The following is a 27,887-nucleotide window of genomic DNA, read 5'->3' on the forward strand; positions in this document are numbered from 1 at the left end:
GATACAGTACAGAGGATGGTCTTTAATGGTACCACCATTCAAAAATGCAATTTCAGGATTATCTTGGTCGTACCTTTGGATTTGAGTACACTGCTGAGCCACTTGCCGATGGGAAATGGGGTGCTTATGTCTGATGACACACCACAACACAATGAATACAGCTATCGCCTACGGCTGATTGTGATGAAGTGTCAACAAAAGCAAGTACGTTGGAAGCCCAGTGCACTTGACTAATGATGACAACAGGATGGTGGTATCTTGGTCAGTTTGGGCTACTGCAGACTGGGTGCCTTATAAACACCATTTCGTTGTAACAGTTCTGGAGGCTGGAAAGTCCAAGATCAAAGTATCAGTAGATTTGGTGTCTAATGAGGACTTGCTTTTTGGTTCGCTCTATTTGCTGGTACCACAGTGTTTTTATCAGAGAGGCTTTAGAGTCTGATTGAATATTTGTTAGGGCTAATCCTCCCTTATTGCTTTTATTTTTCAGGATTTTCCTTCATATTGTTGTATGTTTATTTTCCCATATGAACTGTAGAATTAGCTTGCATCGCTCCAGGGGGAAAAATTTACTTTTATTTTATTTAGAATCACATTGCATTTATATATTATTGAGGGAGAATTGACATCTTTATGATGTTGAATTTTCCTATATGAGAACAAACTATGTTTTTCTATTCGTTTAAGACCTCTTTTTTGTCCTATAGGAGTGTTTCACAGTTTTCCAAAACAGTTTTGGCACATTTCCTGTTAAGTATTTTATCTTTTACTTTGTGTGTTTCTGTATTAAACGACACTGTGCCTTTCGAATGGTCACTGTTAGTACTTTTTCTACATATGTCCTTAGCTAAATTTTATACCATGCTACATGCTATATTTCAGAACTGGTTAGTTTTATTTTTAGCACTGATTCTCTGTTTTCTAGGTGTTGTGTTATATAATCTACATAAAGATATAAATGAATTATTTCTCAATTCTTATGCATTTAAATGTTTATTATTATTAGCTTATATCTCCAAACCTACGTTATATAGTGGTGGAGAGAGAGGACATACTTGCTTCGTCCTTGATCTTAATGGGAATGCCTGTAATGTTTCTTCATTAGGTATGGTGCAGGTTTGGGGCTGAGATATAAAATATTTCATCATGTCAAGGAAGTGTCCCTTAATTTTTATTTTATTTTTATGAAACTATGAATGAGTGTTGAAATTTGTCAAGGGCTGTGTTACACTTTATTATTCGTTCACGATTCTTTTTTCCCTTCCTCGTTCATGATTCACTGTGTGAGGACTGTACTTAACCTGCACGTTGATATTGGGTTTGATCATATGACTTGATCTGTCTTTAATTTTTTTTTTTTTTTTTTTTTGGCGGTACGCGGGCCTCTCACTGTTGTGGCCTTTTCCGTTGCGGAGCACAGGCTCCGGACGCGCAGGCTCAGCGGCCATGGCTCACAGGCCCAGCCGCTCCGTGGCACGTGGGATCTTCCCGGACCGGGGCACGAACCCGTGTCGCCTGCATCGGCAGGCGGACTCTCAAGCACTGCGCCACCAGGGAAGCCCTGTCTTTAATTTTTTTAACTGAAGTATAGTTGATTTACAATGTTTCAGGTGTATGGCAAGATGATTCAGTTATATATATATATATATATATATATATATATATATATATATATATATGTGTGTATATGTGTATATATATATATATATATGTTCTTTTTCAGATTATTTTCCATTATAGGTTATTACAAGATATTGAATACAGTTCCCTGTACTATAGAGTAAGTCCTTGTTGTTTATCTGTTATATAGTGTGTATCTGCTAATCCCAAATTCCTAATTTAGCCCTCCCCCCCTTTCCCCTTTGGTAACCATAAGTTTGTTTTCTACATGTATGACTTGCTTTGAACAAAGGGGTTTGATCAAAAGTGACAGTGTGTCAGTTCTAAGCCCAAAGCATCATAAGTTTCTGCTCACCTGTCTTCTGTTCCTGCCTCTACCATCAGAAAGACAGACATGCCCTGGATAGTTGATCCTAGATAGAGAGACGTATGGAGCAGACCTGAATCCATCCTGCAGCCTGAAGTACAACCCCTGCAAACCCACAGACTGTTGAAAGAGAAAAAGAAAAATATTTGATGTCCTAAGCTACTTAGATATTGAGGGTGTTTGTTACTCATTATTTTCACAGGAATAGCTGACTGATACAAATTATTTGTTATCATCTATAAGTCTAATCATATGACATATTTCTCCCTAGATCTAACTATATGGTGAATTATAGGAATGAATTTACCAATATTGAAGCATCATTGTTTGGGTATAAATCCCCCTTGATTATGATGCCTACTTTAAACTTGATTTTAGATTCTGTTTATTTAGAATTTTTCCACTGCTACTTATGAGTGAGACTGATTTATACGGGTGTGTGTGTGTGTGTGTGTGTGTGTGTGTGTACATTTGCAATCATTACCAGGTTTGAGTGTCAAAGTAATACTTGTTTCATAAAGATCACTTGAGAGTTCTCTTTTTCTGCTACAATTTAAATGGTATTAGGGTTATCTGGTCTTTGAAGTTTTGATAAAATTCCACTGTAAAGTCATTTGGGTCTAGTTTTTATAGTTAGTTCTTTGATAACTTTTTGTCTTTCCACTATAGAAGTTTGTCTATTTGTCTTTTCTATGATTAGCAAAGTTAATTTTGGTAAATTGTATTTTCCTAGGAAATAATCTAATTCATCTAGGTTTTCCGTTTAACTTGGACTGAGTTGTGCAAAATATTATAAGTTGCTTCTGATTTGCAAAACTTCCTCATGTCCTTGGTTATCTCCTTGTTTTTATTTCTTATTTGTGCTTTCTACCCTTCTTCCTTTATTGGGTTAGCTAGTGGTTTATCTGTGGTGCTGATTTTTTTTTTTAACAAAGAACCAGCATTTTGATTTATTAATTTCTACTATTTTTTCTGTTCCCTATTACTTTTAACTTTATTATATCCTTCCCTGTGCTTTCTTTTGCTTTACTTTGTTGCTTTTTTCTAATTTTTAAGATGGCAACTCAGTATCCTTATTTTCATCCTTTTATTGTTGCTGCAAGAATTTAAGGCTATGGATTTTCTGTGATCACTGGTTTAACTGTACTCTAGTGAGTTTATGCTTTCATTAGAACTATTTTTTAGAAATTCTGCAATTAAAAATTTTCCCCTTTTGTCCCAAGAGTTGTTTAATAGAGAAGTTTTAGATTTCCAATGAGATTTCTAGCTTTAAGAAGAGCAGAGGAGCAAGGTATAGAAATAAGGCCCTTGCTCCACTTCAGGTTTCCAGAACTTTTAGTTTTGAATGAAGTTGAAAATTTTGATTATTAGCTTTTAGGTTTTTTCCAGTACAAAGGAACTGTTTGTTTATTATCTACAAGGGATCAGAATAGCTATGGGACTTACCAAGTTGTAATCCAAGGGCAAGGAAGCATAAATTCACTGAGAAAATGAATGGAGAATGGTAAAAACCAATAAAATTGATTTGTGATTGCATCTAAGCTTTCATTAGCTTTGACATCAGCTTTGTGAAAATTAGAAAAAGTTTGCTCTCACTCAGTGGAAGTGGCCTACAGAGCCCTGCATAGTTGGAGGAGTTCTGGCTGAATATCAACCTCCACTTGACTCCTGTTTCCTTGACTGGGAACTTTAGCTCAGCCAGGGGCTGTATGTTTGATCCAGAAGGTCTTAGATTGCTGTCTACTAAGTCCAGCACATTAATTAAAATGATGACATGTATTAATTGCTAGGCAACTGTAGGGAATCAAATAAGAAATGCAGTTGACACCACCAGACTCTCATTACATTCGAGATATAAGATTTATTCACACCAACAAAAATAATCACAACAAAATATAAACTAATTTAAAAAACAAAAGATCATAGTGACATGAAATTTTATATTCTCAAGTGTGTAAAAGGTTTTTTTTGCTTCTACATAAACTTCTTTTCATAAAAGGGTAGCAAACATTAAAATGCAATGATGGTTTGCATTTCTTGTATGGAAAGAACATAGGCTAAACCCTGAAGCTTTTAGTGTGCAAGGGTGTTACCATCAAGTCACACGCTAAACTAATGATCAAAACCATGATCTGTTTCCAGATCCACACACACATATATTCACCAACTAAGCAGAGAAATAAGCATTTCATATTCTGTCCCACTCTGCTATAATGTATTTTTTCTTTTTACTAAAAGCAAAGTAGGAAACTGTATTTTTCTCCTTTTAATTGACCTCAGAAGAGGCACTATCCAATTCATGAGAAACACGAAGTTTCAGGTGTTTGTCTTCTTCACTCTTAAGGTCTGGGACTAGCTTGTCTTCGCGGCTATGGAATTCTTGGCTGTGGAATTCATGGCTGACTTTGGAATTATCCTGACTCTCAATCACATCGGAATGCTCATAGCTGTCATCCTCGGCCTTCAGCTTGAATTCTTTGGAATGCTCGCGGCTGTGGGTTTCCATACTGCGGTCATCCGGCTGACTCGTCTCCTGACTGTCCTTCCCACGGCTGTCCCAGTCAGAAGCCCTGTGGAGGCGCTGGGCAACCAGGATGGCCTTGGGTGCATCACCCACCTCCTCGCTCTCCACGTGTGACGTGACGTCCTCCTCTGTGGCATCTGGATACTGAATCACAGAACAAACGGGAGAAGAATTCAATAAACAGCCAGAGATGGGAACACTGTAATTTTCTTCTGCTTTTTAACTTTCAGGCCAAGGTATTCTCTAACAATGTCTAAATTTGGCTGAAGCAAAAAAATAATACTAGCATGTTACTTTTTTTCAAACTAAGTCCTTTCATTACGTCATCTCCTTTAGTTTAATAGGTTCATCAATTTTGTATGAGAGGAAACCCATGAGGAAGGTCTCATTATCTGTTTTACATAAAGGGAAAATAAAGCGAAAGTTAAAAGTAAAGGAACTCGTACACGGCAGGGCTATGTGCTAAATCCAGATCCTTTTTTAATTTAAAAAAGCGAATAGAGGGCTTCCCCAGAGGCGCAGTGGTGAAGAGTCCGCCTGCCAGTGCAGGGGACACGGGTTCGAGCCCTGGTCAGGGAAGATCCCACATGCCGTGGAGCAACTAAGCCCGTGCGCCACAACTACTGAGCCTGCACCCTAGAGCCCGTGAGCCACAACTACTGAGCCCCTGCGCCACAACTACTGAAGCCCACGTGCCTAGAGCCCGTGCTCCGCAACAAGAGAAGCCACTGCAATGAGAAGCCTGTGCACTGCAACGAAGAGTAGCCCCTGCTCGCCGCAACTAGAGAAAGCCTATGTGCAGCAACAAAGACCTGACACAGCCCAAAATAAATCAATTTAAAAAATAAATAAATAAAAAAGCAAATAGAATAAGTGCTTTATAACCAGGATTTGGAAAAATAGCATTGTGATTGAGAGACAAAATTAGGGAGAAATTATGTGGACTTTAATACAAAAACCAATAAGTGGGAAAAGGTTTTGTATTCAATGATCATAAAGTAATAATCCTTGCTGAATGAATGAACAAATGAGCATGCAGACCCTTGTTCCCTAGAATTGGGCTCTACTCATAACCATCTCATGTGTCTTGTTCAGGGATTTACCTGGACTTCAGATCTGCGGAACATCTTTTTCGACCTCAGTCCGTAAGCCACACTATCACCTCGGCCTTCGTATGTGTCTCCGGTCGGGACAGGTGGAGTGAAGACGGAGGTTGCTGGAACGTCAGTGGGAAAATCAGTGACCACTTCATCAGATTCATCAGAATGGTGAGACTCGTCGGAATGGTCAGTGTCATTGGAGTCATTTGCGTCAGTGTCCTGGCTGTCTCCATCCTCTTCGTCATCCACAGTGTCTGTGTGCTCAGGGCTTTCATTGGACTTACTCGGGAGGGTCTAAAAATCAAGATGATCGGAAAAATTGGTGTAAAGGTTTTTATTTTCCTTTAGCCTTTATGGTGCCTTAGTCTTTTCCTATATTTAGTTTCAGAATCTTTTACGTCTTTATTGAATTTGTTACAATATTGCTTCTGTTTTATGTTTTGGTGTTTTGGCCATGAGGCACGTGGGACCCCAGCTCCCTGACCAGGGATTGAACCCGTACCCCCTGCCTTGGGAGGCGAAGTCTTAACCTCCAGACTGCCAGGGAAGTCCCAGTTTCAGAATCTTTGTATTCACAGCAAAGCACTCAATGGCTTTTAAGAGCTAAAGTGAGCATCTTCCAATTTCCCTTTTAACACAAGGATAAATGGAATCCTATTCTGAGTCATTTTTCTTGCTTTTTCATAAACATTATTTTCAAGCCAAATGTATGAGTTATAAATTTATATCGATAACATGTTTTTCCTTGATCATTTTAGACACTATTTAATTTACCAAATTCAATAATGCGGTAAATACAGGTGCATAATTGTGAGATTGTTTTTTTCTATGACAGTTCTCAGGAGATCAGAGCATCCATGTATTAATGCTCACCCCCAAACCTAAAACCCCTCCCTATTAGCCTGGATAATCAACAGGCGACTGTGTTATCCATGTGTATAAACTGCAGCTCAATTAACCAGTTAATGTCTATTACACTTCTGATTGCAAATATATTGGGTCATTTATCTGACTTTCCTTATTAGAAATTCTTAGCATCTTCAAATAGAATCTTAAGGAAAACAAATTTAAGTTATCCCTTTGCTTAGCAAATATATTACTAATTCCAATAGAAAGAATAGTTATTAAATAAACCATTATGTTAGCAACAGAAACGTTCCTGGAGTCAAAGTCTTGGCTTTGGTAGGCATTAATTAGATGCTTACCAGATATTAGATGACAGCAAGAAAATATCTTAAATAAATTGCAAGAGGCTTAGTATTTCAAACAACAGACATTAGTAAACATTTCCTGCCACATTAAACTTATTTGAAACCTGGTATTTCTGACATTTAGTAAACACTTGTGTTTTTTGTGAGCAAGTTTTAGACAGGAAAATTTTTTTTCTTTCTTTTTTTTTTATGGTTGGCTGAGCTCATGTTAGGAAGGGAGGGTGGGTCTCAAGATGGTGGGTCTCCAGGTTTTGAGGAGAAAGTTCCTAGTTCCTATTGTTCCCTTGGATGGTGGTAGCAGAGCCACTCAGAGAAATGAGACAGATATGAATCGGGCTACCAGGAGCCCATCCCATAATATTTCTCCCATACCCGCACCTCCACTCCACTAAGTAAAGGCGCTGCTTCCACCATCCCTGACCTAGAGCCCACCATACTGTTGGCCCAGTATAATCAGGTCTGCAGAAAGTTCAAGGCTTTGGTTAGGGGTGTGATGCGCCCCTGGAATTTCAGGCCAGTGGATAGACAGGGCATTTACTGGAGACTTTTAATGGAATTTTGCCAGAATTGAACCCAGGCAATGTCACCAGGAGAAAGAGTTGCTTCCTTAGTTCCTCCAAGACATGGTGGACCTTGGATTCAAAGTGGAACCTCACCTCTTGCTTGTTATCAGCTTCCTCAGAGGACACAGTATTCTGAAGAAAGAAGGGTACAAATCAGTGTACATCATACTCTCTTAACTTTTTTATTCAAAAAGTTAGCCTTTTCCATACAAAGCAGGTCTTAGTTTTTAGCCTCATTGGTGGATGACTTAAGCGGGAAGACAACATGACAGATCAGTTGGTGTCCCAAGTTCACCTTTACCAACAGGCAGGAAGGATCCACTTAACAAGCCCAAGTGGCCTGCTCGGTGGCTATTTTTTGTGGTGGTTGTTCTTTAACTGTGAGAATTTTAATATTTAGAATTAATCAAAATTAAAAATACCTGTGGTTCTAGGAAAGTCTGCTTCTGAGATGGGTCAGGCTTTAGCCACGTGGCTACAGCATCTGGGTATTTGTTGTAAAGCTACAAAAAAGAGTTGCATATTTGTCATTATTAAGAAAAAGAAACAGGGATCTCTAAGTGATAAGCGGAAAAAAACAACTCTACTTCCCCAATCTTGATGGATAAGCATAATATGCATTATTCAGTCAACTGGAGCCTGAGCTCTATCTTTCATAATTTATTCTTTCTGGTAGAGTCATTTAACAAACCCTTACGTAGCACTTATTGTGAGGCAGGCACACTTTCAAAGTAATTTACAAATACTCATTCATTTAATCCTGGGAGAGGTATCAGTATGATTACTCCCATTTTACAGATCAGGAGAAACCCAGCCACGATGAAGTTAAGTGGTAGTAAGTGGCAGAGCCAGGGCTCAAATCCAGTGGCTCTCCACATTGATGATACACTGTGCTTTTCTGTACGTTTGTTAGCAGAAATTCCTCTCAGATGAAATACAGCTAAAGCAGAGGGGCCCTTAATTTGTGTTGATCTTCCTTGTTTCCTGTCTCTGTGGAACAAGGAGAAACTCTCTAAGGCTGTGCTGTCCAGTATGCCATTCTCTAGCCATGAAGCACATGGCTATTCAAATTTAAGTTAATTAAAAAAAAATTAGTTCCTCGGTTGCACTAGAGCGTTCAATAGTCACACGTGTCTAGTGGCTACCTTAGTGGGCGGGGCAGAAATATATCAACACCATTGCATGAAAGTTCTATTGCTTTAAGGTGCCAAAGACGTGAATGGAATGGCCTTTACTTAGCCAAGTCATTTATCTGGAAAATGATAGTAATATGCTAATGCAGAGGAGTGGAAATTGCTCTGAATAAGTGTCATCTGGTGGGCTGTACGGCCCAGGGCGATCACTTCACGTCTCTGTCATGGAGAAAAGTTACCCTGGGGGTTCCAAGAATTCCTTCACAGCCACAAAAGAGGAGAAGTGCAGGAAGGAAACCAGTCAGTAGCACTTTGGGTTTCCCCATGGTTGGCTCTAACCAGAGGAGCTTCGTATTGGGCTTCTGTGACAGTTTTTGCTGAAAGAATGGGTTCCTTGACTGAAAAATGTGAAAACGACTAGTCTAGATGAGTTCAAAGTTTCCCTCTTTTTTTTCTTTAAAATATATATATTTATATAAATATTATACAGATAAATGTTATGATTGATTACATTTAATATACATATTTATTCTGATGATACCTGTAATACAGGCTTTATCTGTATTTATAAGATAAATTTATAATTTTTAAAAAGTAATATGAAGAACAAATAGATAAGAAAAACAAACTAAAATCTACCCAGTAGTCATATCGCTCATAGATAACCGGTGTTCATCTTCAGGGGTGTCTCTTTATAGACTTTCCATATTTCCTACTAGCTCTAGATTTCTAGGCTTCTAGAAGGTTGAGCTCTTCACTTATCTCCTAAATAACACTTAACCACTTATACAGCCGTGGCTTCATGTGCCGTATTTTATTCTATTAAAAAGGCACTAATTCTTGCCTCAAAAAGTGTGATCACTATTTTCTCTGGAAATGTTACTTTACTGGCTTAGTGCTGTGATTCAATACTTGTGTTCTTAAATCACTTGGAAAACAGACACACTTACTTCTACCCACTTGCACACCCAAACACAAGCAGCAATACTTCTCCTAACATCTTCATTAAGCAATCTAATTGCGGTGACCCCAGGCAGCTCTATACTGGCCTTTATTCTGTTTATCTGGAATTGAACTCTGTGTGCCTTTTTGTCCAAGCTCCTTGGGACAATGCCCGTTTGTTGTTTGGCTGGCATGCTTTCACCCTGTGGAGGGGCAGGTACATCTACGGTGCTGGTTGAATAATTATAATAAAGAATTTGATTTGGTCTTATCTTTGTCTAGAAAAATGTGATCTAACGTCATCGGATGAGCACAATAGATACAAACGGCATAAACAGACTTTCTCTTTATAATGGGCTTCTTAGCAAATATCTTAGGAGATATTGTGAATATTATGGTTATGCCAACTCTCCAATATGTGAGGTGAATTTTAAACTTAGCTTGCCACTAAGTAAAGCAAAAGATGGAATTTTTTACTTCTACAACAGTATGTTGACTCATGGAAACAAAAAGTCACACAACTTCATAGAACTCATTTTACATAAATGGTAGACCTAGAGCATCATTTTATTATATTAAAAAATCTAGTTTGGTTTTAAGAGACTAAAAGCAGTTCTGTGCTTGGTACTGGCCTAGAACCATAGCAGGCACTCAATAAATACTTATAAGTTATTTTGTTTGACTATGAAAATAAGTAAAATTGCCATACATTTGTAGTACATCTTCCAGCAGTTGCAAAAATAATTTAACTATATGATAAACCTAAAAGATGCTCACCTGCTTTTCCTCAGAGCTGCCAGAATCAGTCTGTTTAACCTTTGAAACAGAGAAGGTGAAGAGAGATTACAGTGTGAACGTGTTCGTAGCACCTTGAAACACACAATTCATTTATTTTGAGGAATTTTCTTTAAGATTCAGCTGTACTCACTGGAAGGGCGGAGGCGATGCCCAAGAGGCAGAAGCAAATCACTGCAATTCTCATTGTAATCAATGTTCCTGCAAAATATTTTGTAAGAAATACTTGATCTTTTCCTAGGTTAAAACAGTGATGCTTTTTTAGGCTACCACATTACAAAATCGTCACAAATAAATATATATTTTCTGTAGAAATACTCTCTACTTCTTAGAGGAAAATTTTCTTCTTAATATTATGATCTTTTGAGTTAGTATTTGTAATGCCACCTCCTCTATTCTCCATCTTTTCCTATTAGGCAAGGAGAGAGGAATTTTACAAGTCTATATTTATTCAACTTTAAAATTTAGAGTTTCAGAGATTATGCCGTTGCTACCTCATGTCACCAGCCATCTAAACCTAAAAACAGATCAACAGTAATTGAGTTCAAGTAATAAGCTGGAATGGGAATATTTATTTTTTAGAGAAGAAAAACACAAAGAGAAAGAGAGAAAATAAAGCTGTGAGAGAAACTTGCTTTCTCCATTTTCCAGCATGCATTTCAAATGCGATTTTCAACTTAAATTATTTAAAAGGTGTTACTTAGGTGAAATGAAGCTATCTCTAAAGTTAATAATTTAAGTAAGGTATTCTAGAAATTTGAAACAAGAAAGAAAAACACTGAAAACAGTCAACAGCTTTCCTATTTGTAAGTCTAAATAGTGTCATACAGGTATTTTGGATAAATGTTAATAGCTAAATACAGAGGTAAAAATATTCAGAAAGGTTTTTTTCCTTGAAAACAGGATAAGTCAGATCATTAAATAATTAGCATTATCATTTGTTTACATTAGCACTAAAAATCATTTTCCTTTTAAATTGTCTCCACAATCATCTATCCATTTAAAATGATGTAGATATAATCATTCCAAAGGGGCATAGACATTTCCTTTTTTTTTTCTGATGGCAAGAAGCAGTTTCAGTTCTTTTGAGGATGGCGTGGAAATATTTTTAAGTTTTCTATTCGACTGTCTTTCAAAATAGCCGGCCGCCTTTCCTGCAGGAGATCTGCCCCGGATCTGGCATGCTTATTCCAAAGACTAGGACCGTTTAAGTCTGATTAACACCTTTTACTGTTAAACCCTTTTCCTTACGGCTTGACCTTCCCCATGAAATGAAACAGTGCATACACAGGCCAGCAAGCAAGTAGCAAACTGCAGCCTTACCTTGGTCTGCGGCGGCTAAGAAGAGCCCGGTCCCAGGCGGTGCTGATGCTGTGCTCAGGGCTGCACTCTGGGCTCTTCCTCTCCCTGCTGTTGACAACCAGGACGTCTCAGAATTTAAAGGCTGCTCCAGGCGTTCTCCACCAACACAGGGGGTGGAGAGATGTGTCATGAGGTTTTTTGCCACTGCCCAACCCACTTGCTCCTACACTTCCCCCTCTGGTTTTGTGGTTACAAAACAAACACATGCACACACACATACACACACACACACAAACTACTCTGCAGTTAAAACATTACTTATGCACAATATCATTAACTAGCTTTTTCGTTTATAGGATTGGCTCTCAGCGTCCTGGAAGGGCATCGAGGGGGTCCCATAAAAAGGGAGGGAGGGAAATGACTAGTTCTTACAAAGGCTCTATAATTTCTGAATTAGAATAAAAATAGAATCTAAATCAGTCTTAAATAAAATTAAATAGAATGGATTTTTGTTTCTTTTGGTTTAAATAACAGATGAAGGTAATATATGCAACCAAATTTGCCTCACAATTATACTTATTTAAGAGCTATCAGGCTATTGTTCAGATACATACAAAGAATTCAGAAACCCTTCTTCCATTTTTACTTAAGCTCTGTTTTGTGATTTCAGGTGTTTAGCAGCCTGTCATTTAAACAAATGGCATTAGTAACATTAAAATCCACATTCACGCTCATTAAATTGGATTTACATTGACCTTTCAAGGACGTGGATTTTTGTTGCCGTGTTTGAATTGTTTGGAAGTGATGGATCTGCTAATTGCTGTGTAAAATAGAAGAAGGGTAATTTATTCTCAGTGCCGCAGAAGTAAAGCAGTTTCTGACTGAGAGCAGGGTTACTGCTGGCAAGTGCTGCTTCAGGAGCCAGAGTGTGGCTCTGAGTTCCACTCTGCCACTGATTAGCTGTGAGACCTTGGGCAAATCACTTAGCCTATCTATACCTGTTTTCATCTGTCAAATGCACAGTTCGTGGGCGTTTTGAGAGGTTTAAGTGAATTAGTATGTGTAAAAATAAAAATACTTGGCACATATATGCAAATACCCTGCCTATTTTAACCACTGTATGTGTGTTAACTATTATTAAGATTTTTAGGAGGAGCAGGTAGTCATGATTTGTAATACCTTTAAATGGAATAGGTTATTGGAATGAGATCAGATGTAAGAATTTTTTTTTTTTTTTTTTTGTGGTACGCGGGCCTCTCACTGTTGTGGCCTCTCCCATTGCAGAGCACAGGCTCCAGACGCGCAGGCTCAGCGGCCACGGCTCACGGGCCCAGCCGCTCCGCGGCATGTGGGATCTTCCCGGACCGGGGCACGAACCCGTGTCCCCTGCATCGGCAGGCCACTGCGCCACCAGGGAAGCCCCAGATGTAAGATTTTTTAACTGTGTTCATCGACAGGGTAATTTGCACACCTCTGAAGGGCTGGATTAGATTTCTGAATTGTCTTTTTCTAATTTTTCTCCCAGGATATATAAAGTTGGTTACTTAATAAGAAAATTAAAAAGGAAATTCTATATTAAAAAAAAATTTACAGGGTATTCAAAAGGTGTTTGAATGAAAAAAAATTACAGTTGAAGGTTGAATACTGGAACAGAAATTAGGGGTTGCAGAGCTCTGAGTCCACTTTAAATATTTAATATTGTTTTGAGATTACTTAACCTCTTCATCTACATTTCTCAGTTGTGAAATGGAGATTGCAGTATTAATTTATCTCACACCTCCATTGTGAGAATCACGTGTAAAGTGAGATTAAAGTTAAATGTTCCTATTTATTATTGGTTGTATTAAGGTGTCAACTCCTATTTACCAAGTATTGCTTTTTTAAAAAAATAAGTTTATTTATTTATTTTTGGCTGTGTTGGGTCTTTGTTGCTGCGTGTGGGCTTTCTCTAGTTGCGGCAATGGGGGCTACTCTTTCTTGTGGTGCGCGGGCTTCTCATTGCAGTGGCTTCTCTTGTTGTGGAGCACGGGCTTTAGGCACGCAGGGCTCAGGAGTTGCAGCACGCAGGCTCAGTAGTTGTGGCAAACGGGCTTAGCTGCTCCGTGGCATGTGGGATCTTCCTGGACCAGGGCTCGAACCGGTGTCCCCTGCATTGGCAGGTGGATTCTTAACCACTGTGCCACCAGGGAAGCCCCCAAGTATTACTTTTAATATAAATACGGTTGAATAATTTTTTGTAGTGTTAACGTAACGAATCCATAGGTTTGTAGACACTTGGTGGGAGGAAATGTATCTCTTTTAAATTGTATGTGTTTCAGATGAATTGATATTGTTTATTTGTGGGTTCTAAGCACACATTTTAATAATTCAGATGGCAGCTATCTCTATAAAATACAAAGCACACGGGTTATAACGTTGCAAAAACAGATTTCTTATTTCTGCTCTTAAAAACTGTTTTTTTCCCTTTAAACACATAACCCACTTAAGCTGTCAGATTGTCAGTGTAGCGGAGGGAAGTTCACATATTCTAAAAAAACCCCGAGATTTCCACAGGATTCGCTGCGGTTTACTCTGCGCCTGCGGGAGTGATTTAATAGGAAGTTATAGGAATACATTCTGCTGGAGCCCAGCCATGTTGAAATGAACCACGTGACCTATAGGGCTCTTCCGGTCATAGCGCCAACGTGCCACATGGTGGCAGCGTTTCTGAGAAGGAGTTCAGACCACAGCCTGGTTCCGTCAGTGATTCCGGCAGGATGGAACGTTCACGCGTTTAATGACTGAGCCATAAGACAACTGTGAGGTCCTCCATTTCTTGGAACGTCAGGTGAGGAAATATTTCCCAACAATGACCCGCTACACATTAACAGGGAACACAGAGGCCAAGGGAAGCAAAGCATTCTTTTCTGCTTCGCTGTCTTCAGCAAACCCAGGTGAACGCCATGGGCTCCTTCCCCGTTTCCCGCGCTGGCTCGAGAGGTTGCCGATTCCGAGGCTCACGCAGAGTAAAGGCCTGTGAATTCATGGTTAAAGAACGTGTCTGGGATGCTTCAGAGATGAGAGGATAAAATGGTTTGTGATAGAGGCGGTTCTGTAAAGTATGAGATGGATAGTGCGTCATTCTGAGTTTTGAAGAGGCTCGTGCTTCTTGCTTTTCGTCATTAAACGTGCTGCTGGCATTTTTTTCTGAGTAAGATTTTCCAGCTGTCAGAATTAATGTGTTAAATGATTTGAATCAGAGAGGCTTGATCTGTAGCATTTCCACATTATTTCCATTCTTGATTAGGTTAATCCTGGGTTGTTAAAATCAAAAGGTCACCATGATCAAATTCTTTCTAAATCTTGTATGTGGAAAGGAAAAAGTTTAGTTGTTAAACTGGAATGAAGAGTGGGTTGTGATCATAAAATATAGGCACTATAAGAGGATATGTGGAAACACAAAGAACATATTTTTTTCTCGAATTACATGAAAATTCTCATATAATAGGAAAATTTGTGTCCAACTGTTTTGGTGGAGTTTATTATACTGACTTCTAGTTTATTTGGATATTTCTATTTTATTAAGTATAATAAACTATTTCGACTGTTAAAGCTCTATAAATAATTATTTTTTCCCTCGAGTCAAGGTTCAGATAAAAAGCTGATCTTGGTACCATTGCCAATCTGTCATAGAGAAGTTGGGAATGATATCTAATAAGAAGCCTACCACTCATCATTTCATCATATATAGACTAGGGAAGCAGGGAATTATTTATTAGAGAGAGGGAAACAAGGGTTGAAGATAAGAAGGTTTTTTTTTTTTTTTTTAAGTTCAGACATGAAAGTAGAACATTTCAGAAATACAAAACAGATACGCCGTAAAACTTTTTATCCCATTGCTCAATAAATTAGTCAACAAAATTTAAAAAATGGTCTTAAAAAATGGTCTTATTATCAGAAACATTAACATCACTTAAAACAAAAAAAAAAGTTTCATTTTAGACCCATAGAATTGTTATAGAGTAAATAAATCTTCAATAAATTGTTAATGATTAACCACTCAACCCTCCATCCATAGCAACTAATTCTGAGCATAGAGTTCTTGCTTATCAATATAATGCATGGGCACTATGCTTGAGTCCATATATCATATATTGATAGCTATTATTTGCCAGTACTCAAGAATCTAGCAGTATTTCTTTGTTAAATTATCATCACTAACTTTGAGGCCATTCTAACATTCTTTAAATGATAGATTCTTTAAAGTGGACTTAAATTATTAATTTTTTTCTTAAAATGGTACCCTTCTTACCCTCCTGGAACCCATTTATTCATGAAAATCAACTAAGAAATTTAGAACTTGTGCAGCCAATGGAGTGAAGGGGGCGTGGTTTAACAGTAAATTCAGTGGGATGTGGACAGAGAAGGCATAGGGTGGAGACCCTGTGTCTACACTGGTGTTGAAGGGAGGAGTGTTTTGAGATTGGCATCAAACAAGAAGTGTTTCTTCCCATCCAACAGCAATCAAAGCAGCATGGGACTCGTGTGTTTTGCTATATTTTAAATCATGGATAAAAAAATTAATGTACTTTTTATAATAATATTAATAAAAATAAAACCTTTTTTTTTAAAAAAGGAGGGAAATCACTCCCAACGTATGACTCTAATAAGTCAATCTTTGATGTTCTGAGAATTTTATATTCTTACCTCCCCAAAATGGGTTTTCTAGAAGTATTTTCTCAATATGGGTCACATGAATTTCTTTCAGATTCTGTTACACCAAGAATAGGAGATCAAGGACAAAGTAACTGAAAAGGTTGGCTTGTTTCTTTCCTGCAAAATGCCGCCTGTGGTTTTAGCAGTCAGTTTCGTTGCCAAACAGATCAGGAACACCAGGCTTCTCCATAATCTGGAGGTGTTTTTAGACTTCTCTTTCCCACACTCACTTGTCTTCATTTCCAAGCATCTGTGGATGAGATTGGTTTAAACAACCTATTAATTTCACTTTGTTCGTGATGAAATTATTCAAGAATCAGAGCTGGTGACCAATTTCTCTCCTCTTTTTACCCATTTCATGCTTAACAAATTTCTACTGCTTGTTTTTTTCCATAAGAAATCCTTCCTTGTAGTTTACCTTTTCTATTGTAACAAAGAGTAAGCCCAGAACTTCTGTCTTTGCTCATTAAAAGGAGAGCTATTCAAAATAATAACAACAAGAATGGGAATTATATATGTTTTCATGGAACACCTATAATGTACTAGATTTGAAAGTATATATTATGTCTAATATGCTTAACAATCTATGAATTCAGTATTATGATCTTAATTTTTCAGTTAATTATAATAGAAGCCATCTACTTGCAGTCACTTCTATATACATGATTATATTCAATCTTTGCAAGCACAGGAAACTCTGCTCAGTATTATGTAACAATCTAAAGGGGAAAGAATTTCAAGAACAATAGATATATGTATACATATAACTGAATCACTTTGCTGTACACCTGAAAGTAACACAACATTGTTAAAGGTACTCCAATATAAAATAAAAATAAAAACAAAACAAAACAAACAGAAGAGACAATAATCTTGTCTGTAGTAGGTTCAAATCTAATAAAAATGTAAGGCTTTATTTTTCCACATATGCTACCCAGCTAGTGTCGTGGTATGGTCATGACACAATGTGAGAGAATGTTAGTACATCTCTCCTAGTCTCACACTGTTATGAATCACCAATTCAAAATACATGATTGCTGATTGTGGGTTAATATAGTTAGCTTCATATTTAATACATATAGTGACCTTAAATATTAGTTGTCTTGATTAGCTAAATTTTGAGTGAATCGCTCATCATATTTTAACAGGTCCAAAAATCTAGACAAAGGCGTATTTCATGGTTAGCCTTATGTCTTACTATATTTGGTACTTATAGTATCTACCGTAATAATTGTGGTAGGTACTGCTGGCTGTGCACAGAAGATTCATATTCTTCAGAGTAGTTGCTGGGAAGCAGCTGCCCAGATGAAACTACATTTCCCAGCCTTTCTTGCACCTGGGTGTGGCCATGTGACTAGCTCTTGCCAATGGAATGTGAAATAAAGTGATATGTTTCACATCTAGGCTGAAGTGCCTAAAAACTAAGTGTGTCTCCTCCATAGTCGTCTTCTTCACCATTTGGCTGAATGGAGAGGACTCTGAAGCATTTTTGGAGGGCAGAAATTCAAGGAGGAGATAGCTTGAACTATCTGTTGACTGGGAACCCTGGTATTGGATAGTGTATGAACCAGAAACATGCTTCTGTTGCCTTATATCACTGTTACCTGTTATAATAGCAGGTGTTACCTTAATGTAAACTTGTGCACATAATAATGTTCAATCCATAGTTTTTGAATGTTAGTATCTGTGTGCCAGATCACTAGACACATGAGACTGGATTTAAATTGTGGTGTCATAACACACACACACACACACACACACACACACACACATATGATTTCTATCTTATAATTCCTATCTATATAAATTTCTATTCATTTTTGATTCCCCATTTCTAAAGCACTGAATTAGTCCTTGTGAAATTCTCATATATTAAAATCGGAGTTGATTATTTTATACAATAAGTACATCACTCAGTTCTAAAAGGTGACGGTGTGTGGTACCAGTAGATATCTTAAGTGATTAGGTTACCAGGTTTCTCTTGATCGTCCGTTTTTGTTTTTCCCACTTTTACCAGAAGAGAATTAGTCTTGATACAGGTTTTAGTGGATAGAGTCCAGTGTTGGAAACCAGGGAAACTGAGTTCTTTCTTGATTATACTGCCAGCTCCATTAAATGTTGTTACGTTAGTTTGCCTGTGAGGAGAGAGAGGCTACAGTTATCTCTCAATAAATAATAAATTGATCTTGCAGCTTCTGATTGTTCACACGGCATCATTTGCTTCTACTTCGTAATTAGACCACCTGGCTTTTGGGCACCTTTTGTTTTCTGGCCTTGTGTTCACCAAGGGGCAGACAGGCGAGTAGAGATGCAGTTCAGAGCAATTTATCTAGTTATATTTGAGAACTTGAAGTCGTGTTCTCTGAAAGTTTTGGATGACTTCTGTTCTCTGCTAGGAATGTGTTTACAGATTAATTTTAGTCTCAGTTGCCTTTTACCAGATCAACTATTGTGTAAGTGGTGAATTCTAGGAAACTTGAAGAGTTTTAAAACATTTCACCATGGTTCCCGCTATGGAGGTGACCATAATTAGAGGAGACAGGAGGTTAAGTTAGAAACTGTGTATGTTTGGGAGTTGGAATTTTGACACTTGCTTGTATAGCTCACTGATATGCCCCAAACCGTAGTTGCCTTTTGGTCTGTGGATCGTAGCTTGGCCAGAGGTGAGCCAGAGTTCTTAGTGAGGCAGTGAAAGAAGTCGTGTATGGCATCTCAGCAGAGCTGGAACACCCACTCGTCTCGGTTGGGAGGAAGCGGAGGCTGGGAGCAGGAAGGTGGCCTTTTCCCGCTTTTAGACAGTGCCAGAGCGTCTCAGGCTGGGGTTTCACTTTACTTTGTTTATGTGGAGTTGGTTCAGACACAAGTGAAATTGTGGTGTCTTAACCTCTAGAAAGATTTCAAACATACATCTTGCTTCATCAAGCTTGGTCACTTAAGAATCCAGTTTATATTTTAGAGATGATGGCATTCTGAATTTAGAAAGATGAAAGTGATACACTTCCATTTAAATCTCATAATCTTTGAAAGTTTGGGGATGTAAATTAATGAAAACATTTAACTTCTTTTTAAGAAGAAGGATAAGAATCATATACACAGGAAGTCTATTTTCCTAATATATATATATATATATATATATATTTTTTTTTTTTTCCGGTACGCGGGCCTCTCACTGCTGTGGCTCTCCCGTTGCGGAGCGCAGGCTCCGGACGCGCAGGCTCAGCGGCCATGGCTCACGGGCCCAGCCGCTCCGTGGCACATGGGATCTTCCCCGGGGCACGAACCTGTGTCCCGTGCATTGGCTGGTGGACTCTCAACCACTGCACCACCAAGGAAGCCCCTAAAATATATTTTACCTTCATAGTAGTTTCATAAAATTGAGCAACTCATTTAATTCTTGTGGTCCTGTCTTCTATCCTGAGTGTCAACCATGTGAGCTGGAGAACTAGGACCGGGAAATAAAATCAGTTCAATTTTATTCTGCTGTACCAGCTATGTGTGAACATACGGCTATCTGTGTGTAGCTCTTTCTCTCACACGAAGGACTGGATTTTTTTTTTTTTTAAACAAAAATCCATGAAACATAAAAATACACGATACATATTTGAACGATCTGGGAAAAGAATGCTACGAAATTAATAAAACTTATAAGTGTTTGAGTAACTTTAGCACAAAAATAGAAAATGTCTAGTTATATGGGCTAGACATGGACTTATAAATATTAAATTTAGTTGCCCTGAAGCAACATAATTTTAGTATCAAATGCTTAAAAACACTAATTTCAGTCAATAGAGTTTAAAAATACGGATTGTAGGTACTTGTTTGGCTAATAAAAAAGTATCTTTGAAAAAAAAAACAGGTAGTAGGAATCCCAAAAGATAAATAGGAGACCTCTATTAAAGATAGCATTTCCCAATCTAGTACTATCGTTCTAGTCCTAGAATCTCCCAAACAGCTGGAAGAGGAATGGTAAGAAGACAGGGCATTGAGAAAAAGAGGGGCAGTTCTTAACTTGTGGTTCTCTTTTAGTTCTAAGACGACTCAGGTTCTAGATGGGCAGAAAATCAGTAAAAATGGCAGCAGTTTTGGTTCAAATAAAAAAAGATATCTTCTGTGGTAAATATATATATACCACATATATACATTGTGTGTGTGTGTGTGTGTATATATATATATATATATATAATGCGATATTACTCAGCCATAAGAAAGAGTGAAATAATGCCATTTGCAGCAACATGGATGGACCTAGAGAGTATCATACTAAGTGAGGTATTTGTCAAAGACAAATATCATGTGATGTCACTTATATGTGGAATCTAAAAAATGATACAAATGAACTTACTTACAAAACAGAAACAGACTCACAGACATAGGAAACAAAGTTATGGTCACCAAAGGGGAAGAGAGGGGAGGGATAAATTAGGAATTTGGGATTAACAGATACACATGACTATATAAAAATAGATAAACAACAAGGACCTACTGTATAGGCCAGGGAGCTATATTCAATATCTTGTAATAACCTGTAAAAGAAAAGAATCTGAAAAAGAATATATAAATATAAATATAACTGACCCACTTTGCCGTACACCAGAAACTACATAGCATTGTAAATTAACTATACTTGGATAAAAAGATAAAAATAAACAAATAAAGATATCTTCAATGATAGTCAAATCAGTGTATTCAGAAAGCAGCATGGGAATTGGCATGAGCTAGGAGATTTTTTTTCTTGGTATCTAAGTTTTTAGTCAGGTGCCAAATTGAAAGACTTCAGCTGTACTCATCCTTTGATTTACCCTTCTAGATCCGGGGTCAACAAGCTCTTGGGTCAGATCCACTACTTACTTTTGTAAATAAAATCTTATTGGAACATGGCCACGCCCACTTATTTATGTAGTGTCTGTGGCTGCTTTAGTGCTACGACAGTAGAGTTGAGTATCTGGGAAAGAGACCATCTGGTTTGCAAAGCTTAAAATATTTACCATCTGGCCCTTTACAGAAAAGGGCTCACTCCTGTTCCAGATGAAAGCTCTTTCCTTTTTTAACCTATTCTTTAACTCAAGCATGTAAGTCAGTCTCTCACCCTAGTTCCAACACTGTCATTTCTGGCTACATCAAGCCATTTTGTGGTCTGATGAACGGTATTCCACGTGTGGTGTCAGACACAGGGACCTGGCTTTGAACCATGCAGTACAATGCTTTCTAGTTTGTTTTCACTCATCCTGATAATGCCTTGCTTTACAGTCAGCATAGGACACTGAATCAATGGTATTAAGGTTGTGTTTAATGATCTTTGGAACTCTCTGCTTACGAGCAATAGCTCATTAGACACAATCTTGTGAAAGTACTTGGAATTTCTGCCATGTGCTCATCTGATACCTGTCACTTTTCCTGCCCTTTCCATATAGTCCCTTGTGAGATAATTATGTAATGATACCTGCTGTTCTCATCTTCTGCTAACTCAAAATCTTAGTATCTTTTGTAAATCTTGGAGTTTTAGTATGAATAATGATCGTACTACCTTTATTAATGTCTTTTAAACATTTAAAGTGCTTTCAGATTGCTGATATGAATTGATGCTTGTAATGGTGTTTGCCTCTGGGAAGGGGATCTGATTGGCTAGAGACAAGGATGGGAAGGAGACTTAAATTTTCACAGAAATAAATTTTATAGCTTTTAAATTTTGTATCATGTGTGCATTAGTTACCGATTACTGTGTAGCACTATTACCACAAATTTAGAAACTTAAAATAACACACGTTTATTATCTCAGAGCTTCTGTAGGTCAGGTAACCAGGCATGGCTTTGCTGGGTCCCTTGTGTGAATAGTCTTCACAGAGCTGTAACTGATGTGTTGGCCAAGGCTGGAGTCTCATCTCAAGACTGGATTGTGGAAGGATCTACTTCCAGGCTTACATGATTGTTGGTAGGATTCAGCTCCTTGAGGACTGTTGGACAGAGAGCCTCAGTTCCTAGCTGTTTATTGGCTGGAGGCCTTTGTTCCTCTCCAACATGACAGCTTGCTTCATCAAAACATGCCAACTGAGAAGGCAGTGGGAGGAGTCTGCTAGTAAAATGCAAGTCAAAATTTTACGTCCTACTCTTCTGTGGGACATCCAATTACCTTTGCCTTCTTCTGTTTGTTAATACAAGTTGTTAGGCCATCCCACACTCAAGGGTAGGGAATTACTCGAGGGCCCGAGTACCAGAAATTGGGGATCATAGAGAGGCTGTTTTAGAGTCTGCTTGTCACCACTGTGTGTATTATCTATATTTAGTAAAATTAAATAAATAATTTTAGACATTCAAGACGTAAATGAAAGTCTCAGTATAATGTGTGAAATATGATTTCATTTTTCTAAATAAAAAATGACATGTCCATAAATACATGTATGTCTATAAATGCATACAAAATGGTGGGCATGATACAGATCAATGATTAGTGTCTTTGTTCAAGGTGCTATAACAGAATACCATAGACTGGGTGGCATATAAACAACAAACATTTATTTCTCATAGTTCTGGAGACTGGGAAGTCCAAGACCAGGCAGCTGCACATTAGATGTCTGGTGAGAGCCCACTTCCTTGTTCATAGATGGCCATCTTTGTGCTGTGTCTTTACATAGCAGAAGGGGCGAGGGAGCTTTCTCGGGTCTCCAGTACCATTCGCAAGTGATCCACCCTTATGACCTAAGCACCTCCCAAAGACCCTATCTCCTAATACCTACATACTGGGGATTAAGTTTCAACATATGAATTTTGAGAGGGCAAAAATATTCATACTATAGCAGTGATTACTTCTATGGAAGGGAGTGAGAGAGGAATGGGCATAAAGGAGCTTTCATAGTTTAATCTAGGTCTTTGTTTTCTTCCAAGAAAAAGGAGCTAGGATCATTTTATAAAGTTATAGAGGATAAATGGCTTTCCAATGGCGTATGTTCACTTAATCATAGGATCAGGACTCAAAACATAGTTTTCCTAAATGTCACAGTTTTTTTTCCTATTTATTTATTGGATGATTTGTTTATTTCTAAAGTAAATTGTTTAAAATAAACACTAAACTAAATAAGTTCAGAAAACTTATTAAAATTATTTATAAGAATGATAGATATTAGTTTGTCTGTTGATTCCTGGCTAATCTTATTGGGTGGCCATCTCTACTCAGTATGTCTGGTAATTAAGCCATTTTTAAAACCATGATAAAACAGAAATTTGTATTTAATCCTGTGATGGGGTTACCTGATTTAGCAAAGGAAAATATAGGAAGTCCAGTTAAATTTGAATTTAGTGTTTTGGGGTCATTTTTAACATACCTTAAGGTTTTTTAAATTATAAGCTATAATGAATGCTTAAGACTAGAATATTTTTCTGAAAATTGAGAAATTAAAAAAAGTTTTAAAGAGTCCAAACCTTGCATTATTTTCTTTGAGTCTTCATCATCTTTTCTACTCTTCTGAAAGAGTCGCTGAAATCTCTCTGTGGAAGTATAAAGAAGTAATGTAATTTTGGAGAATGTGATTTACTGGCCTAAGTTAGCCAGATTTGACTTCATGACTATATTCCAGGAAAACAGAAAAGCAAAACTCAGTAAGGAACTAGCTTGCAGCTAAATTTCAATAAACGTCCCGGAGACGGAGCTTTGTGTCAAGATCCTTTGTACATTGATTTAGTAGATTTTTTTTTTTTTTTTTTGCTGTTTTAAACACATTATTCCTTGAAGTTTATCTCGATGATGTAACATAATTGGATGGCCGACCAATTACTGCATGAGTTCTAAAGTTCCACTCTTGTAGATTGAGTAACAGCTCTCTGGTGGGGAAAAGAGGAGGAGCGAACGGGAGTGTGCCATCCTTGTCCTGATTGCTGTCAGCTCCAGTCCTCTCATCCGCTGGGCTCAGCTCTGGATCAGAGGGAATGGCCCCGTAGGCTGCGCTCCCAAGCCCCCACTCCGCCTGCCTTCGGCCCGTTTCAGTCAATAGATGGTGCTGACAGGAGATGGGCAGGCAGGAAGAAGGGGGCAGCCTGGGATTTCTCCTTCTCTCTCCCTGCGTCAGGCAGCATCTCTGACAGTGCCTGTGCCCTCCTTCTGGCCTCAGCCTTCCCCTGGTGGCCCCAGGCCCTGGGCTCTCGTACCATTCCCACTCTCTTCTCTGGTTTTGGGAGGGCAGTGGCCCCGATGGTGTTGTCTCATGGAGCCTATATGGCATCTCAGAACTTCCATCTTCCATGGTATCAATTCCCTGTGTTGAAATCTTCCTGTTATGTGTACTGGTTTCTGGTTTTCTGGATAGACCTTGCTCGATACAGGGAACATGGAAAGTTTTAGGAGAATATCAGAAGATCAAAGATCCATGTTTCTTTCTCCTTGACATCGTCTTCAGGGTGTTTCAAATAAACAAATGAGCAACTGTTCCTTTAGCACTAACGCTTTCTCTTTTTCAAAGATCAGAGGCTGCTCAGGGTCTTCCAGAGCAGACGATTCCTAAGAATGTTTGGCTAGTAGAGCATGAACCTGCCCTTTGCCTCAAACCAAGTTTTCTGTTATTTTCTCCAGGAACACAGACAATTTCCTTTTTTTTTTTTTTTTTTTTTTTTTTTTTTAGTGGAGGGGAGAGGCCATGATTTCTAGGTCAATAATTCTTAAAATGAATCTGTACAGGAAAAGAGAATAAAGAAAGGCAGAATGAAATGGGGAAAAAAAGGAGTTTAGAGATAAGGGGAAGATGGGAAGGAAGGAAGATGACATGGAATCAGATAATGTAACTGTCCTCTCGGACATAAAGGCAATAGCTTTGATTAAAGGGGGATTAAAAAATCTATTTTCTCAGAAATGTTACTCATAACGCTGTAGTTCGTTAACACATTTCAGATATTTGCATGAAATCATAAGCTATAGGCATATAGGAAACGATGTTTGCGATAGCTATTGTAAATACTAATAATCACCACCTCTCAGTGAACTCTTTGTTTGCCAGCAAAGGGAAGGAAAAATCTGTCATAGTGAAAGCAGTGAGCTTGACAGATAGGCAGCAGTGGCACAAACCTGATGGAGGTGAGGGGCCAGCATATCGCCTTGGTTTGTGTATGTGTAAAACTCCCTACTCCAGAAAATTTACCTTCCATCTTGTGAGCTAAGGGCCTTATTAGCTGACCTGCTAGGCAAGTCAAACCTAGAACTAGAATTTATGGAAGTCACAGATGGGCTCACTGCTTTCTGGAATCAAATATAAGCACCTTTCTTAAAAGTCCCAAGGCGTTATTGCTGTACAGTGTACCGTTATCCTTAAGAGCAAGGGTTTTGCCGTTAGCCTGCTTTGATCACTTCCTAGCTGAGGCATCTTGAACAAGCTAGTTAACCTCTCTGGGCTTCCTTTGTAAAATAGGGACAGAAACAGCACCTCCTTCAGAACGCTGTAGTGAGGATTAAACATGTGCATACACATACAACTTAGACCAGCACCTGGAATTCAGTTAACACTCAATAAAAGTTAAATACTATTATCGCTCAGAGATGATACCTGTGACTTTAGAGCTCTGTTAAATTCAAAGTATGGAAAATACTCTTTAGATACATGCATAAAGTTATATACCATATTAGATGTAGGAAATCAGCTGGTTTATAATTTCTATCTTACAAGCCAAAGGAGACGAAAAAAATACTATATTGACAGTTGGGAGATTTGATGAATAGGCAGCAATAGAAAAACATTTAAAACATTGAAAAATGAAATTTCTTTCTGCACATACATATTGAAGAGAAAAGTGACTGTATGTTATAGTAGCAGAGAAAGCAGAATAACTGGGATTGGGGAATTTGCAGCAAAATAAAGTCACCACATTCAGCTGGACAGTATATTGGGAAATAGTAGGTCTGAAACTGTGATTAACATTCAGCTGAGGTTCCCTCTGTTTCTTGAGAATTTTAGCTCACTTAAGTCAAATGACATTTTTTTACAGATGGAAAATTATGAACTGTTTAGGGAAACAGCACATGTCTTAATTGGGCAACATCACCTTTTCTATGAGAAGTGTACATGAAACTTGAAAAAAGTGTTTCGATAGAAAACAATTGATAGAAACTTTCTCTCTCTTTCCCTCCTTCTCCTCTTTCCTTTCTCCCTCTGTCTTCCTTCCTTGAGATGGGTGTAGGTCCCAATCTTCATATTAACAAATGTCAACCCAGCAATGAAGGCTGCCAGCTGTATTTTGAGTGGACATGGATTCCATCACTGTCATGGTTGAGACACCAGTTTTGTAGCAGGTTCTGACCAAGTCCTGCTAGAGTGACTTTAATGGTGGATCGGGTCCATGTAGGATTTCCCATATGAGAACTCTGGAAATGAAAGACTTAATAGAAAATAGCTAAATGTCACTGTAAACGCATTCAAGTTTAGGAACGTGTAAATAGCCATGCACATGCTTTCGGGAAATTTATGATCATAAATTTCCCCTCTAGAGCAAAGTTAATACTTGCTGGCTCAAATAAGCTGGTGTTCCCAACTCATCTGACTGAAACAAGTTTACAAGCCAGTGTGGGATGGCCCTATGAATCTTCTAGGAAAAGATGGGAAGTATTGGGTTAGCCAAAAATTTCATTCATTTTTTTCCCATAAGATGGCTCTAGTAGCACTTAGTTGTCTTTAACTTCATTCAAAACAATTTTGTTAGATTGTATGTGACAGCTGTCATATCAGTGTGCATTAAAAAAAAAGACATCAAAATTGATGAATCTTTGTGTAGCCATTTTAATATTGAAGATGGAAGAAAAAAGCAACATTTTCGGCATATTATGCTTTATTATTTCAAGAAGGCAAAAACACAACTGAAATGCAAGAAAAGATTTGTGCAGCGTATGGAGAAGGTGTTCTGACTGATCGAACGTGTCAAAAGTGTTTTATGAAGTTTCGTGCTGGAGATTTCTTGCTGGACGATGCTCCATGTTCAGGTAGACCAGTTGAAGTTGATAGCCATCAAATCGAGACATTAATTGAGAACAATCAACGTTATACCATGTGGCAGACAGCCAACATACTCAAAATATCCGAATCAAGTGCTGAAAATCATTTGCACCAGCTTGGTTATGTTACTTGCTTTGATGTTTGGGTTCCACATAAGTTAAGCGAAAAAAAACTCTTGACCATATTTTTGCATGCGATTGTCTACTTAAACGTAATGAAAAATTCCATTTTTAAAACAAATTGTGAGAGGCGATAAAAAGTGGATACTGTACAATAATGTGGAACAGAAGATATCGTGGGGCAAGCGAAATGACACACCAACCACACCAAAGGCCGGTCTTCATCCAAAGAAGGTGATATTGTGTAGATGGTGGGATTGGAAGGGGAGGACTCTATTATGAGCTTCCGGGAAACCAAAAAATTAATTCCAACAAGTACTGCTCCCAATTAGACCAACTGAAAGTACCACTCGACAAAAAGCGTCTGGAATTAGTCAACAGAAAATGCATAATCTTCCATCAGGATCATGCAAGACCACATGTTTCTTTGATGACCAGGCAAAAACTGTTCCAGCTTGGCTGGGAGGTTCTGATTCATCCACCGTATTCACCAGACATTGCACCTTTGCATTTCCATCGATTTGGGTCTTTACAAAATTCTCTTAATGGAAAAAA

General features: G+C 38.1%; 1 protein-coding gene and 1 long non-coding RNA gene across 10 annotated transcripts in view; one reads left to right on the forward strand and one right to left on the reverse strand.

Annotated features, from left to right (window-relative positions):
- The window catches only part of LOC137224064 (uncharacterized), a 273,848-nt gene that overhangs the window by 11,810 nt on the left and 234,151 nt on the right, over window positions 1–27,887 (forward strand). For 6 of the 8 annotated variants that reach the window (XR_010943211.1, XR_010943210.1, XR_010943209.1 and 3 more), the window contains exon 1: window positions 14,126–14,384. The exons of the other annotated variants lie outside the window; for them this stretch is intronic. This is a non-coding gene — a long non-coding RNA (uncharacterized lncRNA). Of the gene's footprint in view, window positions 1–14,125; window positions 14,385–27,887 lie in introns of those variants that run through there. 8 annotated transcript variants of the gene reach the window in all.
- Window positions 3,829–11,737, reverse strand: SPP1 (secreted phosphoprotein 1). Of its 2 annotated transcripts, XM_067737004.1 has the most exons (7): window positions 11,579–11,737; window positions 10,389–10,456; window positions 10,238–10,276; window positions 7,808–7,888; window positions 7,479–7,517; window positions 5,615–5,905; window positions 3,829–4,655 (listed from the first exon to the last, which is right to left on the reverse strand). In XM_067737004.1, the coding sequence occupies exons 2-7, from the start codon at window positions 10,440–10,442 to the stop codon at window positions 4,254–4,256; spliced, it is 906 nt and encodes a 301-aa protein (XP_067593105.1). In that variant the 5' UTR covers window positions 10,443–10,456; window positions 11,579–11,737; the 3' UTR covers window positions 3,829–4,253. The 2 variants fall into 2 exon arrangements, with proteins under 2 accessions (XP_067593105.1, XP_067593106.1); XM_067737005.1 differs by lacking the exon at window positions 7,479–7,517.

The sequence above is a fragment of the Pseudorca crassidens genome, chromosome 4 (assembly GCF_039906515.1).
Source record: "Pseudorca crassidens isolate mPseCra1 chromosome 4, mPseCra1.hap1, whole genome shotgun sequence".
In the NCBI taxonomy this organism is placed as follows: Eukaryota; Metazoa; Chordata; class Mammalia; order Artiodactyla; family Delphinidae; genus Pseudorca; species Pseudorca crassidens.